General features: G+C 40.0%; 1 protein-coding gene across 1 annotated transcript; it reads right to left on the minus strand.

Annotated features, from left to right (window-relative positions):
* Positions 1–1,744: 1,744 nt before the first annotated feature.
* On the minus strand, positions 1,745–15,689 carry taok1a (TAO kinase 1a). Its single transcript, XM_005932004.3, has 20 exons — positions 15,203–15,689; positions 11,462–11,710; positions 10,980–11,051; positions 10,777–10,878; positions 10,617–10,662; positions 10,418–10,514; positions 10,215–10,328; positions 9,788–9,879; positions 9,500–9,593; positions 9,304–9,385; positions 9,040–9,201; positions 8,722–8,922; positions 8,473–8,601; positions 7,948–8,184; positions 7,714–7,842; positions 7,380–7,583; positions 7,002–7,241; positions 6,412–6,624; positions 6,106–6,288; positions 1,745–5,645 (listed from the first exon to the last, which is right to left on the minus strand). Exons 2-20 carry the CDS (start codon positions 11,591–11,593, stop codon positions 5,109–5,111), a joined length of 3,066 nt encoding a protein of 1,021 aa, XP_005932066.1. The 5' UTR covers positions 11,594–11,710; positions 15,203–15,689; the 3' UTR covers positions 1,745–5,108.
* Positions 15,690–17,410: the final 1,721 nt, after the last annotated feature.

The raw sequence follows: 17,410 nt of genomic DNA on the forward strand, positions 1-17,410 counted from the left end.
AGTTTTGCCAAACTCATCGCCATTGACCGCACAAAACCTGTGCAGAGCCATATTTTATTTAATGTCCACGATTATCGTTCAGCGTGACACAGACACAGTGAAAGTAGCTAGCTAGCGTGGCATCTAATGTCAAGCTATAAACAGTCCCGCTAGCCATCTACCTAGACACTTTCGAGCATTGAGAGTGCATGGGTGCTTGAGCTAACCATTGTATTTGACTTTTACCTTAACGATAACGTTAGAGTAATGAGCTGTTTACGCAAGTTTCGGTGCAGAAATCGAGTTATGTTAGCTACAAGAGAGGAAAAAACTAGAGCCACTGACTTTTAGCTAACGTTTCATTTGCCGCACACACCCATACTGTTAACAAGAAAGCGGTATCTAAATAGGGGAATTCGTGTTTTAGGCCTCTTACCTTACTCAAGGAAAAGACTCCTGAGACAGCATTCCTTCTTCTCTAGGCTAAGGAAACATTTACCATAGTTTTGTTTACAATGCTCGTCACATTACGCGTCAAGCGCAGTTCCGCTTTCAGAACCAATTACAACATCGGTTCATTTAAGCCGTGGTCCGCGGACGCTGATAGGTCCTGTCAGGCCTCCAAATTAAACTACGTATCTTTCTCACAATACATATTCTATTCTGGATAATGTAATTCAATTATAAAATTATCAATACCAGTAGCTTCTATATGTAGAAACAATGTTTTGTTAATTTGGGGGGGGGGGACGACATATTCTGCTGTAATTTTCGGTTTATATTTTTCATACATAAAACAGAATCATAAAATATTCCCGAAATTATTTTCTTCTACCAATTTAAAATGTACTTTAATTAAATTTAAAGGTTTTGCCAATTAATTTAACAATAGATTAAAAATAAAAACAAAAACAACAACTGACCAGCCACTTTATTAGTTACACCTGTTCAACTGCTCAAGGTAAATTTCTAATCAACCAATCACACAGTAACTACTCAGACGTGTTAACTTGGTCAAGCTTGCCTAAAGGTCAAACTGAGGATCAGAACAAGAAAGGAAGGTGATTTTGAACACTGTGAGGTGGCAGACAGGCTGGTCTGTTTCAGAAATTGATGGTCTCCTGCCACACAACCATGTCTAGGGTTCACAAAGAACGGTCTAGGAAAGAGTTCATATTCAGTGAGGGACAAAATTTGGTACAAACAACATGACATTGTGTATCCATCCTGCCTTGTATCATATGTTGGTGCAGGTTGTGTAATGATGTCAGAAACGTTTTCTTGTCACACTTTGGAACAATGAGTATTATTGGTGACCATGTCCATCTCTTTATAGCAAGTGAATCCATTTTCTAATAGCTTCTGCTAGCAAGATAATGTTCCATATCAAAAATCTAGATCAATGACCATGACAAAGGGATTACTGTACTCATATGACCTCCAGCCAAACACGATCAGGGCACCTTTGCAATGTGACGGAACAGGAGACTTGCAATACGGATGTGTGTAGTCGACAAATCAGAGGCAACATTGTGATGCTATCAAGACCAAAATCTCTGAGGAATGTTTCCAGCACCTTGTTGAATCTTTGGTTCAATTAAGACAGTCAATAGGGTTCCAACCTGGGTACTTTTAAACAGTTTCTGTTCATGGACTCAGCCTTATTCATTTCCACTTAATCATGCCTCTTTTTTTTTTTAAATAAATGTGTTTAATGTGATCATTGAAGCAAAATACATAAAAAAAAAAATACACAACCACAAAGTAAGCCATACTAAAATTACTTTATTACAGCTGATTTCTGTTCAATATCCCTCTGCCCACACAATAGTAAATACAATACAAACAATATAGTAAATTTGATCCTATTTTTTTTAATTCTGCTCAATATTTGTACACAATTTAAATCCACTTTTTGTACTTTACCATATCTTATGTAGTATCTTCATAATCTCTCTGACATTCAATAACAAGTTCCACCATCTATACATTTTATTATAGGTTATAAGTTGTAGTGGTAATGTGGCAAACAATACTGACATCTTCAAAGAAATGCAATATCTTTTTCAGAATTTGCCTGTCACCCCATCATCTTTTCAAGCCTTTTTACTTTGGCCACTACACCAGAACCTTGTTGTTTTGTTTCATACATTACATGTGGTCAGCCCAATGATAGGTTACAACCATGGAGATGAAACAAATGCAGTGGTATCTGGGCTTGGCAACTAAGGTATGGCACAGTGTTGGACCATAAAAAGGATCGCTATTTTCTGTCGCTGATTCTCATTCAGTATCCTACATGCTTTCAGTCAGTAGGAGAAATATCTGAAAGTTAAAGTCAAACAAATAAAACAAAACAAAATCTAATCCAGGCTGGTGGAGAAGTCTTTCGACTGATAACAAAATCCAGGTTCCCTCACACAAAACTATGACACAAAAGTGAACAAAAATGTGTCCGCATAAACAAAGTTGGCATCTATGTGAGGTCTGATCGACCTAACATTCAAACTCTTGGCCGTGGCCTATGAACATAGTAACAATCCAATAAAGATAAATACATTCTCATCTTCTTTACAACATGAATAACTCAAAAGAAAAAAATGATGACTACAACCTGTTTTGTTACAGTAGCTGGAACTAATCAGTTGGCATAACAGAAAAAAAAAAGTTTTGGGTTCAAACCATATGTAACTTGATACAATGCATACTTTCTAGGCAGAATATATACATAATGAAAGTTAAAATCCCACCTAGAAAGAAAAATATCCCAGCATTTTTGTGTGTCCTCAAATATGATAGGAATAGAGCAACAAACAACATTCAGAAAGAGCCAGCCAGAAAGGGCGGCTCTGAATCAGAGTGGAATGGAGACAAATGGTCGAATGTGTGCAGCGACAGAGAACTAACTCCGCAGTGGTAATACTCAGAGATGGTGACTAAACGAGTGGTATTTAAAGATGATAGTAAAGGCAATTTGTCAGTGTACACAAACCAAGCGTAACATTGAGATATGTCCACACAACTTAACACCTAAACTCTGAGCGTGAAAGGTTTACACATGTCACTGTAGTCTGTCAGTTTTTAGAAATCATTTTCTTAAAATGTGGGTTTACATTTAAAATTCCTGTAATTAAAAAACAAAAAACAAAAACAAAAAAAAAACCCATACACACGCATACACACACATAAATTCCAGCTTTGTGAGGAGGAGCAGTCACTTTTGCCAACTCCAGAGAATTATCTTTAAAGTGTTTTATATTCTCAGTGTCAAAATGCCAAGTCTCACTTGAATGGAGAGGCTGTTAAAAGGTAAAATGGGAACATACTTCTCCAGCGATAGTTCATTAACTACAAACTGAAGAGAGAGAAAGAATGCAGACATGAATATAATTCAGAGGAGGAAAGGAAGTGTTTTTGCCACATGTATTTCGCACTTGGCTTGTGTTTTTTTTTTTTTTTTTTAAACTGTGCACTGACTAAGTTTTACATGCTACAACGTCAAAATGCAAGCATGTGCTCAATTCAGTCACCCAAGTCTTGGGGTTCAATGACTTGGTGTAACATTATTAACTTAGCACCTTTTAAATTATTAGTGTTGCTTACTTGGGCCCAGTGTTTTCATATTTAGTTGTGCCAAGCCTGCTGTTATGGTCATGACAATTAACTCTAACTTCCTGCCTGCCATAATAAACTCTCCAGTTTACTCGCTTCAGTTCATAGAAACTCTAGCCAAAACATACGCACACACACACAAAAAAAAGCACCATCCTCACATATTCTCTTCACTCTGAATTTAACATAAACACAACTGAGAGCAACAACAGCCATAGCTTCACTGACTGGCAATCTCCTTAGTTACAATTGTATTGGGTGTAGTTGTACTCTGTACTTGGGAAATTGCTCTAAAGAAAAAAAGAAAATGGATCACAGCACATCTAAGTCTGACTCCTAAACTTAATAATATGCGTACCAATGATCACTCACCAGGTGCTTTGCGAAAAGAAGTCAACTATTAAATCTCACACACATTTAGTTGTATAAAGTGCTTTGAACAAGGCAGCAGTTTTAAAAGGCACTAATAAAAATAAACAGATGTCTATTAGGATTCTTTATGAAGGCCAATAAGTCACAATTCCTTCTGAGAACATGTACAGTGACATTCTCTGTAACGCAAGGGTTTCCCCCTCAAGTACCATGTGAAGGCATGAGAACTGGTTGCAGATATGCACCAGCAATGTTCTGTTTCTCGACATACATAGGACTTAAACTGTACTGAATATGAGAATCTGAGGAAAATGTCTGAAAACCTGCTAAAATAGGCTAAACAAAAGAAGCTAACACTGATAAGAAATGGAAGAAGGAAATTTAAACTATAAAGATCTGAGACTAATTTCAGTTATCATAGGTTAAAAAGGCACTGTAGGATAGTTGTAGCATGTGTGAAACAGTTAAGACTAGATTATTTGGCTCTGAATCTGTAATGTTTCGTTTTGGTAGAGGAAAGAAAACTAACTAAGATAAGAGGAATCGAAGTCATCATGACGACCATTACAGCAGGCTGGCATCACAAGCATCTTCACTCACTCTGCTGCGTTCATAACCACCATCAAACAATTGCCCAGTGTATTACTGAATACGAATGGGGAGAGTGAAGAAGGGAGGTCCTGAATAAAATCAGTTCTGTGATTGTTTGATACATTTAAAAAAAGGACAAAATTAACACATGTCAAAGGCTTTTAACAGTGTTTCATGTGCAAAATGAGAGCAATGGCTGTGAGTAGCACAAACTTATGTTTTTTTGTTTCTTTATTTTATTCTTTTAAATCCTCCTTAGGAGAGAACTGTAACTAAACACAAATGAAAGTAACATATTGACACTCAAACTGCTTATGCAACATAAATTTTAAGGATCTGTATGTGTGCCGATAAACTGCCGTGAGGGCGGGCTGTGCTTTTTCCAGCCCTTTTGACCTGAGCAACATTTATTTCATCACACATCCACATCTGTACATGGGAGAAATGGTAAATGGTGGGGTAGTGTCTGAGAAAGACGGAGCAATAGAGCTCTGCCTTGATGTGTTTTTAGATTCCCCGCACTTGGATTCTTGATTCCATGGCTGATGAGGGATCTATGTGTAGGAGAGGTGGGACCCGTTAGATATTTGAGAGGTCACACTGGTGCTCCTGCTCATTCCCTGCTCACTGTGCCCTCCCGAGGGTGTCCTTCCCATCCCCTGGGGGCTGTTCTGAATACCACTAGTGCGTGTGCCCAGAACTCCAGCTGATGGGTGGCCCCATGGTGTCGAATCCCCTCCTCCCTGTATGCCCTGTCCCCAGCCATGTTGCATAGATGCCCCTCCTGGACTGGAGTGATATCGATGGTAACTGCCTTGGTGACTGAACCCTGCACCTGAGCTGCTGCTGCCCCAGTGTGCACCTTGAGAGCTTCCAGATGGGTGCTGCTGCTGATGTTGACACCAACTTACTTGAGCCCCGGGAAAGTTATTGCCCATGGCCTCTGGAGAGATGTTTGATAGCACCATGTTGCTAAAGCCTAGGCGCATACTCTCAGAGTCAAAAGCCTCAACTTCTCTGGCTTGGCGTTCCAGCACGCTCTGGATTCGCGCTGAGCATTCATTCTGCAAGGACTGCATTTCTTCCTCAATCTATAGCAGAAAAGGAGGGAAAAAAATGAAATTCATATTAAACTGTTCGCAATATTGTTATGGCTTACAAACATGGCAACTAAAGTAATGTTCAGGACTCTTAAAATCCCAGGACGCTCTCTACTATGCCATAGTTTCCCCCCCTTTTTTAACCTGCTTAAAGGTAAATAGTAAACATGTACACAGTGGACATTATTGTTTTCCCTTTCTCTCATTTTAATCATGTTGCAGCTCGTATGGCAGGACGAATTAACTCTTTATCATTATAACGATGAGAAGGCCACTGACCTCATGTAAATCCTATCAGCACTTCACCCACATTGCATGTAAAACAAACTGGATTAACTGAAGGTAGGAGCATTTTGCCCCTTTACATCCAAACTCTGAGACTTAATAGACTTAATAGCTTAAGAAAATATAAATGTAAATCTTAACATGAACATAATTTATGGCGGAGAACCTTTGTTTCCAGCAGGGCCCTTCGGAGTGACACCCTCTGCTCCAGATCTTTCTTTTCACGCTCATGCTGGGCATCTGTCTGCATCTTGATCTTGCTCTGGTAGGCGTTGAGAAGCTCCAGCTCTTGCTGTAGCTGCATTCGTAGGGCTTGGTACTGAGCCTCCTGAGTCTCATCCAGACGAAGCTAAGACCAGCGAGAAGATCACATTCAGGGTCCAAGCAGTAAAACATATACTCAACTATTACTGATGTGGCCATATCCATTACAGGTAAGAGACTAACAGTCTTACACTTTTACCAGACTCACCGCCTGAGTAGAAAGCATTTCATTGATAGAGTGGTCATACTGCTCGGCCAAAATGGCAAGTTTGCGGTGCTGCTCTTGCTTCAGCCGTTTAAGGACAGCTTTGTGCTCCGACTTTGGTGTCGTCTCCAGCAGATGGTTCCTCAGTGCTTTATACTGCCTAGTCTGGATCTTGCAAGTGTCCTGGAACTGCTTCTTGATCTGTAGCTCTTTGGACTAGATTGTAGAGAAAGGAGTAAATACTATATGCACTATACTTCCCAACTATTATCTCCAGATAATAGCTAGCATGCTTAGAAGTGAGGAAGTACAACCAGAAAACAAAGCATTACATTAAAGTAATTCTGGGTTACGGTCTATTCAGTTTGTTGCTGTTTTTTTTCATTAAAACAGTAAAATATCAAGAGGTATAAAGCTGGGCACTCCTAATTCTGAGGCTGACATTTTATTCCTAAATCTGTGCATCTTTTTTTCCAGCTAGTCCTGACCCAAGCATGATGAAGTATAATTCAAATAGTGCCTAGACAAGCACTTTTACTAAAATCAGCGTCTGAATATTTAATATACACCCATGTTCAGAAACTTCTCCTGACCTTGAGACTTTTGGGTTGCTGGCGAACCTCCATAGCATGTTTGCGTCTAAGTTCTCTCTCCCTTCGCTTGTTGTACTCCTGCTGATTGGTAAGCTCCGTCTGGTGCTGTAGTCGGGTCAGCTCAGCCCTCGTCTTTTGGATGTTGTTTAGCTGGCGGAACTCCAACTCTTGCATGGACTCGTGGTGCCGGAGAAGCATAGCATGTTCCAAGTCCTTCTGGGTTTGACGCTTACTTAGCTCCTAATGATGTCCAAATGGAGATAAATAACATTTACAAGATAAGATTACTTCCAGAACAACAGACCATTTTTAGTTTGTGGATTACTTAATATTTGTAACATACAGTTCAACAGTATAGTGGTAGAGAAAGGTACAGACCTCTCGCAATAGATCCTTTTCAATTCTGTGGCGAGTAGTCAAAATCCTCCTTTTGAACCTGCGGCACTCTAGCTCCAGATACTGCCTCTGTCTGCGCTGTAAATTGGCCTCTTCTTCTGCTTGATAGTTTTGGAAGTTCTCCTTCTGTTTGGACAACCACTCCTGCTTTTCTTTCTTGGGAGTTGACTGGTTTTCATTCAATTCCTAAAGTAATAACAGACTGAAGGTCACTACCAGCACTTAATTTATACTGATTAATGTTTACTAACTGCTAGTTTAAAAAGAAAAAAGAAATCTGTATGTATTTCTGTGTCTGTAACACCAATCTGCCTGCCTCTTTAAGTTGCTCCTTGCGAAGTTTGTATTCCCGTTTCTGGTTTTCAAGAAAGCTGTTGAGCTCTTTTTTCTGTTGACTCTGGATGTGTTGCTGGAACTTCTTTTCATCATTGCTAAAGGTTTTTGCCTGATAAAGAAACAAATATAATCAGTTTTTTCTATGCACAATAACAGTGAGTGAATGATAACACTGACAACACACTTAATGAACACTTAGAAGCTGAAAGCATACATCTTTCTCCATTGACGCTTGGTGTTTCTTGATCAGTTTCTCCATCTCTTGGGCGAAGCTATTCCTCTGATTCTCCAGTTCCTTGTCCAGACGGAGTCTGTTCTCGTCCATTTCAGTCTTCAGCTTGTTTTCCAGAGCCATCAGCTGTTTTTGATGCTGTCGCCTCATGCGCTTGTAGCCTAATATCTGCTCTCTTAACTCAGAATCTTGCTCATGCTCCTTAATCTGGCGAGTGAGCTAGCAAACACAAGACAAAATACTTATCTTTAGACATGAAGTTTATAAGGCACACAAGTATTGTGAATAGATTTAATTGCAAGCTTGTTCAAAACACTTCTGATGATTACATGAAAAAATATATTGCTTGCCTTAAGGTAAACGCTTCTAATAATCACGAGGACACTGGGTGAAAATATTTTTGCCTTTTTACAATCACAGAAACACCCAGCAGGTATATGCATGGTTATCTGAGATATTAAACAGTTCGTTAGCAATGATGTACAAATGAAATGACAGCATCATTACCACTGAAGCTGTGCGTATTGTGGCAAAGTGTTCACGGTTTCTTCTTGGCCGTGGCGTGTGTGGAGGAGGGGACTGCTGCTCAGTTGGCTGGTTGTGAGTCTGTAAATCTTGGTTACACGTCTCTTCTCCCTAAAAGGTGCACAACAATACAGACATTGCAGGCTATTTAGAACCAATCTAAACAATACTCCAGTGAGAATAATACTAATAACACTTTACTCAATGAAAAGTGAAAGAAAGATGTCTTACTTGTTTGACATGTATGACAGAGCTGTTGGACATTACTGTGTGGTCCCCTTCGATGTCTGCCTCACTTTTGTCATCGCCTGCATCTGTTAAACTATTAACAGAGCTGCTCTGCGAACTGGCACTGATTGACATACTGGGGATGGATTGGTTGCTCCCTACACTGTTCACTGTACCGGTCCTACTCACACTTGGTTCTGGCTCCTAAAAGTAAAAGAAAGTAGAAAGTAACAAGATTACAACACATCTTGTGTCAGAGGACACAATACTATGAAAGGCAGAGAGGCAAGCAAGGAGGGGTTAACACAATTTCAAACAGACCTCCTCTTCATCTTGTGTTGTTGGGCCATTGTGGACTTCCTGAAACAAGATCTTCTTCATCTTGCGATACTGCAGATTGTCTAGCTCCCGTACTGCATCCTTTGTCCGGCTTATCAAGTCTATTAAAACCGATTCAGGTCGCTCACGCTGGACAAATGCATGCTGGACGAGCAACAGAAAAGCCATTTTGCGTTAAATTCATGAATTTGTCTATAAGGATTCATCACAATAACAAATCGGTCACAATCATTTTTGGTTGATTACCTTTAGAAGCTCCTCAGAGTTTGGCCTATCCTGGGGTAATTTCTGAAGGCAAGAATCTACAAAGTTTCGGAAATAATCCGTCCTACAGTTGGGAGATCATATATGAACAAAGTTTAGAATGTAGAAGAACAACATAAATAATAAATAGACATTATTCAATTTGAAAAACAAAATATGGATCCAATTCTAAACTCACCATTCACTCGACTGCAGTGTGGGGCTGTCATTCTGTGCTATATGGTATAAGGCACTCATTGCATTCATGTTAAAGAGTGGCGGCTTCCTCTCAGCTATGAACCAAGAAACAGGTTACATTAAGAAATGCATACAAGGAAAGTGAGGGTGAAAGAAGAAAAAGCCACATCAGTAATTGAATGAACCTAATGGTGTGAGAAACACTGCTGCTGACTGTGAGCAGTTAACTGAAGTATAAAAGCAGATGTGTGAATTCTAACAATGCAACAGCAAAGGAGCTAGGACATACCTAATTCAATGCAGGTTATACCCATAGACCAAATATCCACCTTTCCATCATATTCACCTTCATCCATGGCTAAAATTACTTCTGGGGCCATCCTGAAAAAAATAACAAAAAACAAAGAAGGCATCACATTCACAATGCTAACTTCATATTCCAGTGGAAGGCAGGGATGTGAAGCTGCAAATGGGCACCTGACTGGTAACTTGGCTGCTCGCAGTGTGAAAGTAGCAATAACATTAGTCTGGCAGCATTTCTTTCCATATTTAGTGAAAAGAATGGGGATTTAGAAGGTTTTTTCACATATAGATGTTAATTATGTTTAATATGTGACAATGTTCTTGTAAACAGATTGCCCATCTGTTAAGAAGGAGACAGGGTATATACAGACATATATAGATAAATTATTATAGTAAGATGTTTTGAAATTTACCAATATGGAGTCCCAACGAAGGAGTTCGCAGGACAGGCGATGGAAGCAGAGCCAAAATCTGCTAGTTTTACCTGCCCTGGCTCTGTCAGCAAGATGTTTCCTGCCTTGATATCTCTGTCAAACACATGAGAGGAAATGGTTATAGCAAGACGTAGAAGACACAGTGCATGAGGGCTAAAGCAATCTGTGCTTGAAACACTCACCGGTGAATCATAGTTTGGGAGTGAAGATAAGCCAAACCTTGAAGAGCACCATGTGTAATTGCAGCTATTTCAACTTCCTGCAGAGGTTTCTTGTGAACTGAAGAAGATGTATAATAAGTGATGTAAATCAAGAAAAAAGGTGATGGGGATAAAAATGGCAAATACAGGAATGTAATTTCTTCCAGGGTTTTCCACTCACCTTCTAACAAATCGGAAGCAGAGCCAAGGCAATACTCCATTACCAGCTGTAAGGAAATCAGAAGTGCTTTGTGTGAATTTATATTTGGCCCTTAAATAATTAATAAATATTAGTCTTACATCAAGATCATCATCATTAACACAATGTTGTAGAACCTCACCCATGCAGTGTGCTCTCGTAGGTAGCATCCTTTGTACTCTATGGTGTTTGGGTGTTGTATTCGTTGCAGGAATTTCACTTCTTTGATTATGTCTTGCCATTTCTGGGACAACAGTAAAACAACAAAAGGACTGTTACAGCAAGACTGTTATTCATGAATAAACAGTTTATTAACCTAATATAGAACATTTGAGGTCATCATACCTCACTGGATTGCTTCCCACTATATGACATCTTCTTGATGGCCACCACATCATTTGTCTGCACATCCCGTGCCTGAATAATAAACACATTACATAAAACTGATTGTCAAGATTTTTGTGATTTAAGCTACGACGAGATAAATAAGGCAATATAATAAAGGTCCTACTTCCATATAGCTTAATTAACTTTGCATTATGAAACTGTAAAGATTAAATTATATCTATGTGCTTTGAATCAACATTAAAAAGCCCCATTGTGATATCATGATACCTGAGCCAATCGGTATTAAGTCACATGCACAACAGCTACAAGCAGACATGTTGGGGCAACATGGGAACAACATTATGGTAATCAGTTCTCTCCAAGCTGACTAACATAAGCAAAGTTTAGGCATAATATCTGTATTAAAACCTTCTAAATCCATTACACGCATCTAATTGATTTGTGGGTATGTCTGTATGCATGTGTTGTTAAATACTCACAAAATATACAGCACCAAAGCTGCCATGTCCAATTTCATGAAGATCCGTAAAGAGCTTTTCTGGGTCCTCCTTGAAGAAGAGTTCAGCAATTTCGGGGTCCTTGAGGTTCCCCGCCCGACTGTTATTGGGCATAATTAGGGGTTGGGGGCAATGCCGCTGCCGCCAGGAACTATCTGGGTCTGCGACAGCGACGTGAAAGCCCCCACTGATGACTCATCTGCAGGACAGTGGTTTCATACGTGTTCAGAACTGAAAGTACAAGAAAAAAAACAAGAGTAAACACACTAGCAGAGATGTACACATGCATTGCTATTCTAAATTAGAAAGCTACAGCAACACTGTATGGACTGTGAAGCACAGCACACTACAAGAAAAGGAAAGCTGGATGTTATGAAGTAAGATTCACTTAAATGCTAAATTACTAATAATACTTAACACTGATTATATCATATTAGAAGGCTATATAAGTGAGAAAGCTCTTAGTTGTTCGGATGAGCAACAGACATGCCTAATAATGTAGGCATGAGAAGGCTAAACAAAGCATGAACTTAACCATGATGTCAGAAATCCTGAGGTAGCAAGAGATAAGTCTCCTGTTTCCATAGTAACCACAGCAATGAAATCAGGCCAACAAAACTGGCCTCACACCTTCAGTGACTGGTGTGTACACAAAAAGATGTGAGGAGGATACAAAGACGTGCCTGAGAGCTGCCCATCTCCAGCCTGAACGTGGAAGAGAAATTGAGCACCTTCACAGTGTTAATGACTGAAGGAAAACTCAGTATTCCAGTGACGGGATGACTGGTTAAACCTGCAGGTACATGGAAAACATTCTCAAACGCAGCAAACAGCGTACATGCATCTTCCTAAAAGTGATCAAAGGGTTTGTTCAGCAAAAAAAAAAAAGTTTATTCAAAGGTTATATTTATTAGTTTATTAAAAGTATTGTTTGAAACCACTTATTCAAAGTGGTGTCATACCACAGTAACGGCTTAGTTTTCCTTTGCCCTGACTTTGGAATATCCACAACAGAAACACTCATTAGAATTAAAATAAATTACTTGTTTGTGATTCACACCATGTGGGAAAATGACATCTGAAAAGCAGCGTGCCTTTTCATAAGTGGTGTCTTACTGGAAGCAGTCAAGTGCGCCGCCTTCTCGTGAGTGTAAACAAATTAAACAAATAAATAAATAGATCAAAATAACCAAAAAATAATCACAGTGGGGTGTGTGGATTAACATAATATATCAAAAGCTCAATATAATTTCACTGGGGTTATGGGGGTTAACATGTCTGTGAAGGTTCTCAGTCATCCAGGTCATCGTAGTCAAAGGAGCTTGCAAAGAGGGGTTAACATGGTTAGCTCTTCATTGTCAGCAAAGCCAATACCAAAATTATGAAAAAAAAAAAACCCAACAACAGTCATTTTGTTAGTTCGTTTTTTTCAGTACATCACAATAACTGCTCCATCGTGTAGTAACACATTCACCTTATACGCAATAGATACCCGGTTTGAGACTGAGTGGAGACACTAAACTTAGTTTAAGGAGTCACAAGCTAGTATAAGCCTAGTGCCAAGCAAAGATAAATGGAGAGGTTGTGTCAGGAAGGGAATGTAGTGTAAAATCTGTGCCAAAACAAACATACCGATCCATCTGCTGTGGCGACCCTTAGGAAATAATGGAGCAGCCAAAAGTCACTGGCAGAGTATGTATTGACTCTTCTGGAAGTGATGGGGGCAAAAACGCCTACAAGTGTTCCAGTCTATCTTTACATGATGAAGGAGGAGGAGGAGGATGCCCATGAGCCCAGGAAAAACTACACATGGAAGATGGCTACGACTATAGCGGCCACTATAGCGCAGGCTCTACTCATTGATATAAAAAGGCAGTATGAGTAGCGTGTGGAACTACTTTGTGTTATTATCCTGAAATACACTAACCTTTTCTTTTTGGAGACACCTGGCACTGCCATTGTGAAATCACTCATGCACCTAAATGTTTGCAGTGGCTAACTATCAATAAAATGTTAACATTTTAAATGTTTTAAACCACCATGACAGTGATTTAAAATGACTTTTGTGCGATTAAAGGTATTTTATGTCCAAGTACATCAAATTGGGTATTGAGACTCGTGCAATTCTACTGATATTGATATCAACTACTAAATTTCAGGTTATCATGATGTCTCTGCCTTTTAAAAATACAGAAATTAATAAAAGATTATTACTAAGCCCGCAACACCACGCTCAATACGTTACTTTCCATTATTACTTTGAAACAGCTTCACTACTGTAATACTAATGTAGACCGTAAAAGATCACCGAGAAAAGTTTACTGAGTCCATTCGGCTCAGATGATCAGTTGCAAACAGATGCAAGGCTGACGCTAGAGTCACAAGACTTCTTTCCCAGCCTGGGAGAAACAGCCCCCAGTTCCAAGCAGACATCTTTTGTCTCACAACAACACTGAACAACTCACTATACTACACAGTTGTAGCCACAGCTCTGAAATAAAGCCCCATTACCATGTGGGACTGTGGCTCTTTATTGCCATTGTTCTTCACTACATTGTTTCTCATGAATGAGCTTTGTTGTCACATCTCATGATAGCATTTTCAACTTGTGAACATGTGAGCACAAAAGAGAATGATGATAACTGATACTTTCATTAAACAAAAGAAGAAAACAACAAACACAAACAACAAGATCAACAACAATATAAATACCCTGGTGTTCCAACTTGCACAAATGCATGCACAAGAATGCAGCAGGACAGGACAACAGAACTGGAGGGCTGGAATTCTCAATGTATGCCCTCACTGCGCTGCATTTCTCAGCATTTCCTGTTCGTGCAGCTATAGGGAGGTAGGAATGGGCCTTGCTGAGCATTTTCACTAGTGATTATCTGTCTATCTTGGTATTGCAGCAATGGCACGCCTTCTTAAGTGCGCCGCAATTTAATAAAGTAAAACATTTTTTCTTTCCATGTCCTAGAAGTAACTAAAAAAAAAAAATACAGGTAGTTTTCATTACTTTGAAGAATCCATTAAACAAATGTAAGCGTAATGGAGGTCATTTAAGACACCTCCGTTTGGCACGCCAATCTATGGCACAACATAGCACAGGGTTTACGTCTGTTTCACCCAAAAACAAACAGAAACGGCACTGTAACATTGTAGCCAGTGTATCTTTATGCCTTCAAGTATATTAAGTTAGTTGGTAACTAGGCACCAGTTACCCAAGAGGAATGAGGGCGATAGATCTGAAAACCTTTAAAATATCCAACGTTTGCCCAAACTAAGATTGGTGAGGCAAACAGCAGCGCAGCATTACCTGCTGCGTTTTTACCTGTCTCCTCCTCCTAGAGTTTCAAAACAACCGGAATTTCACAGATTATTTGGTTGGGATTCATTAAAAGTTAACACTTTCCCACAGCGGTTTTAAGCGTCGTGTTAAAAAAAAATCACATCAAAAAGACGGAAATGTAAAAAGACAGCAGCTTGGGAGTGTGATGTCATCTACACACACCAAACTTAACGTTAGCCAAGTTACGTGTCATATGGCGAAACAGCCCAAGCATAATTGGCGTCGTGTTTACGACGTGAACAGCTGAACATAAACATGGATAATGTGGAATTAAGCGACCTGTAAGAACTCGCTTATCAGAAAAAGCTAAATTAGCTGGCTAACGTTTGTTATGTTTGCTAAGTTAGCTTAGCCAGTTAGCTGAAACTCACCCTCTTTTGACAGGCCAGGCTTCAGCGCTGTGGAGAATGTCGCTAATTCAAAACAGTTTGGGATTTGAAAAGTATCCCCTCAGTTTCATCGCCAGTGAGGCAACTTCGTGCGCCAAATCCTTGTGGTTCTTCACGCTGTCAGTCGATTATAACGCGCACATTTGTGAATTGTTACAGGTTAAAATCCCCACCCTTCAAGTAACTGGGGTGCCAGAGATCCCACTCCCAGACAGGTCCAAAGATGGCTGCCGAGCGATCCGCTGCCGCCTCCCTTCGTGGAAATGCGTCGGGGGAAATGTGAGGGAAGTTCAAACACCTCCAGAACCGCATTAAACAAGCCGCGATAATGTCCGCCTTATCGTTGGGGGAAAAAAACCTCGGGATTTAACCTCTCACACTGGCAGACTAACCGCAGCCGTTTAGACGTGTGTATGTGCCAGGCTGTCTGTGCTCCTCAGTGCAAACAGCAGTTCCGCCCTGCCTGTTGAATTTGCTGTAAACTCTCCCTGACCCATGTACATCCAGAGGCGGAGACACTGGAACATCATTAAAGAACACTGGACCTGCGATCACGTTCATATTTTTATCGAAGTTACTTTTAATAATTTCACTTTTGACATTTCTGGCATAAGATGTGAGTAGGGGAGGGGACTTTATAAATGTAATATGTATTTTAAATGAAAGGACTTGGTTATCGATGATGAGGAAATACAAGAACATTATAGAACTGAGACAGACTGTTAGAGAGCCCAAAGGTGGATAGTAGCTGTATTTCACAGTAGTACTGTATATTCATGAGGCAGTAAAACATCTTTGGCTTAATTACACATTTGCCTAACAAGGGAAAGCTGTTTCGATTCCGTGAGGAGACACAACTCTCTTGGGAGTTGCGTCAGGAAGGGCATCCGGCGTTAAACTCCGGCAACTCAAATATGCAAAGCAGCTACCCGCTGTGGCGACCCCTTGTGAGTAAGGGAAGCATTGTATGCAGTTTACTGTATATTAAATTTATCTATTTGTTCATCCATTCAGAAGTGGAATACTTCTTTCCTAATAGGGGCACCATTGTTAACTGTCTGTAAGCAACAACTCATTGCTCCACATCACCTTTTGTTGCTTTTGTTTTGTTTTCTTAAATAATAAGAACATGAAAACTAACAGAAAAATACAATAAATGAATGGATACACAAAGCCACCCAGGGGGAATGTTAACACAGACATGTAAGATGGGTTGTAGCAGTTTATCTATCACAAACGCAAGTTAACAGAAAACAAGTGATCTCAAGGTAATTTCGGTAGATTGTACAATGCAACAGAGGGTCTGTATCTAACAGCAATCACATAATCACACTGTGGCCATGAGCAGCCACATGACTACAGTGGGGAGGAAAAACTCCCTTTTAACAGGAAGAGACATTTGGCAGAACCAAGCTCAAGGAGGAGCAGCCACATGCTACAACTGGAGTTAATGACATGCATTTGACATGTAAATGTAGTGGGTGTGACAAGAAGGAAATAGAGAAGGAATGCTCATTGTATCATAGGAAATCCCCTGCAAGCCTGAGGCTATAGCACAATAGCTAAGGGACATGATCCAGCCCAGCTTTCTTAAAAAGGAAAGATTCATATGCTCATTTCTAATCCTTGCCACTCCATCCTGCTCACTCTCGTTAAAAATCTTAATATCTTCAGCTCTGCCACTTCCAGCTTGGCCTCCTGTCTTTTTGTTAGTCCCACTCTCTCCAGACCATACATCATAGCAGATCTCAATACCATCTTGTAAACTTTCCCTCTTTTGCTGCCATCCTTCTGTCACAAATCACCCCTGACACTGCCTGCACTCACTTTTTCACCACTCTTTGTGGACCATCTGTTGCTTTTGGTGGTTGATCCCAGATAATTAAATTTATCCACCTTCATAACATCTATTTCTTGCACTTTCACTGTTACACCCGTCTCCCCCTCATTCCTCATTCCACATGTACTCTGTCTTGCTTCTACTTTTCACTCCACTTCTCTTCAGAGCATACCTCCACCTCTTAGGCTTTCTTTCTCTTCCTCACTACTCTCACAAGAGATCACAACATCATCTGTAAACACTGCAGTCCACAGAAACTCCTGCCTGACCTCATATATCAACCTGTCCATCACCACTGCACACAAGAAGGTGCTCAGAGCCTCTGTGCCGCAGCTCCTTTTGACCTCATT

Source organism: Haplochromis burtoni, unplaced genomic scaffold (assembly GCF_018398535.1).
Source record: "Haplochromis burtoni strain Fernald_Lab_line unplaced genomic scaffold, NCSU_Asbu1 Contig_144, whole genome shotgun sequence".
Taxonomy (NCBI): Eukaryota; Metazoa; Chordata; class Actinopteri; order Cichliformes; family Cichlidae; genus Haplochromis; species Haplochromis burtoni.

Bases quoted from the DNA above. Each gene is read 5' to 3' on its own strand.
- taok1a (XM_005932004.3), bottom strand. From the start codon at position 11,593: ATGCCCAATAACAGTCGGGCGGGGAACCTCAAGGACCCCGAAATTGCT. The intron at 10,515-10,616 runs GTGAGTGGAAAA...CATCTTCTTCAG, and splicing joins TGCTTCCGATTTGTTAGAAG to TTCACAAGAAACCTCTGCAG. The intron at 5,646-6,105 runs GTTCTCCGCCAT...TTTCTGCTATAG, and splicing joins GGGCCCTGCTGGAAACAAAG to ATTGAGGAAGAAATGCAGTC.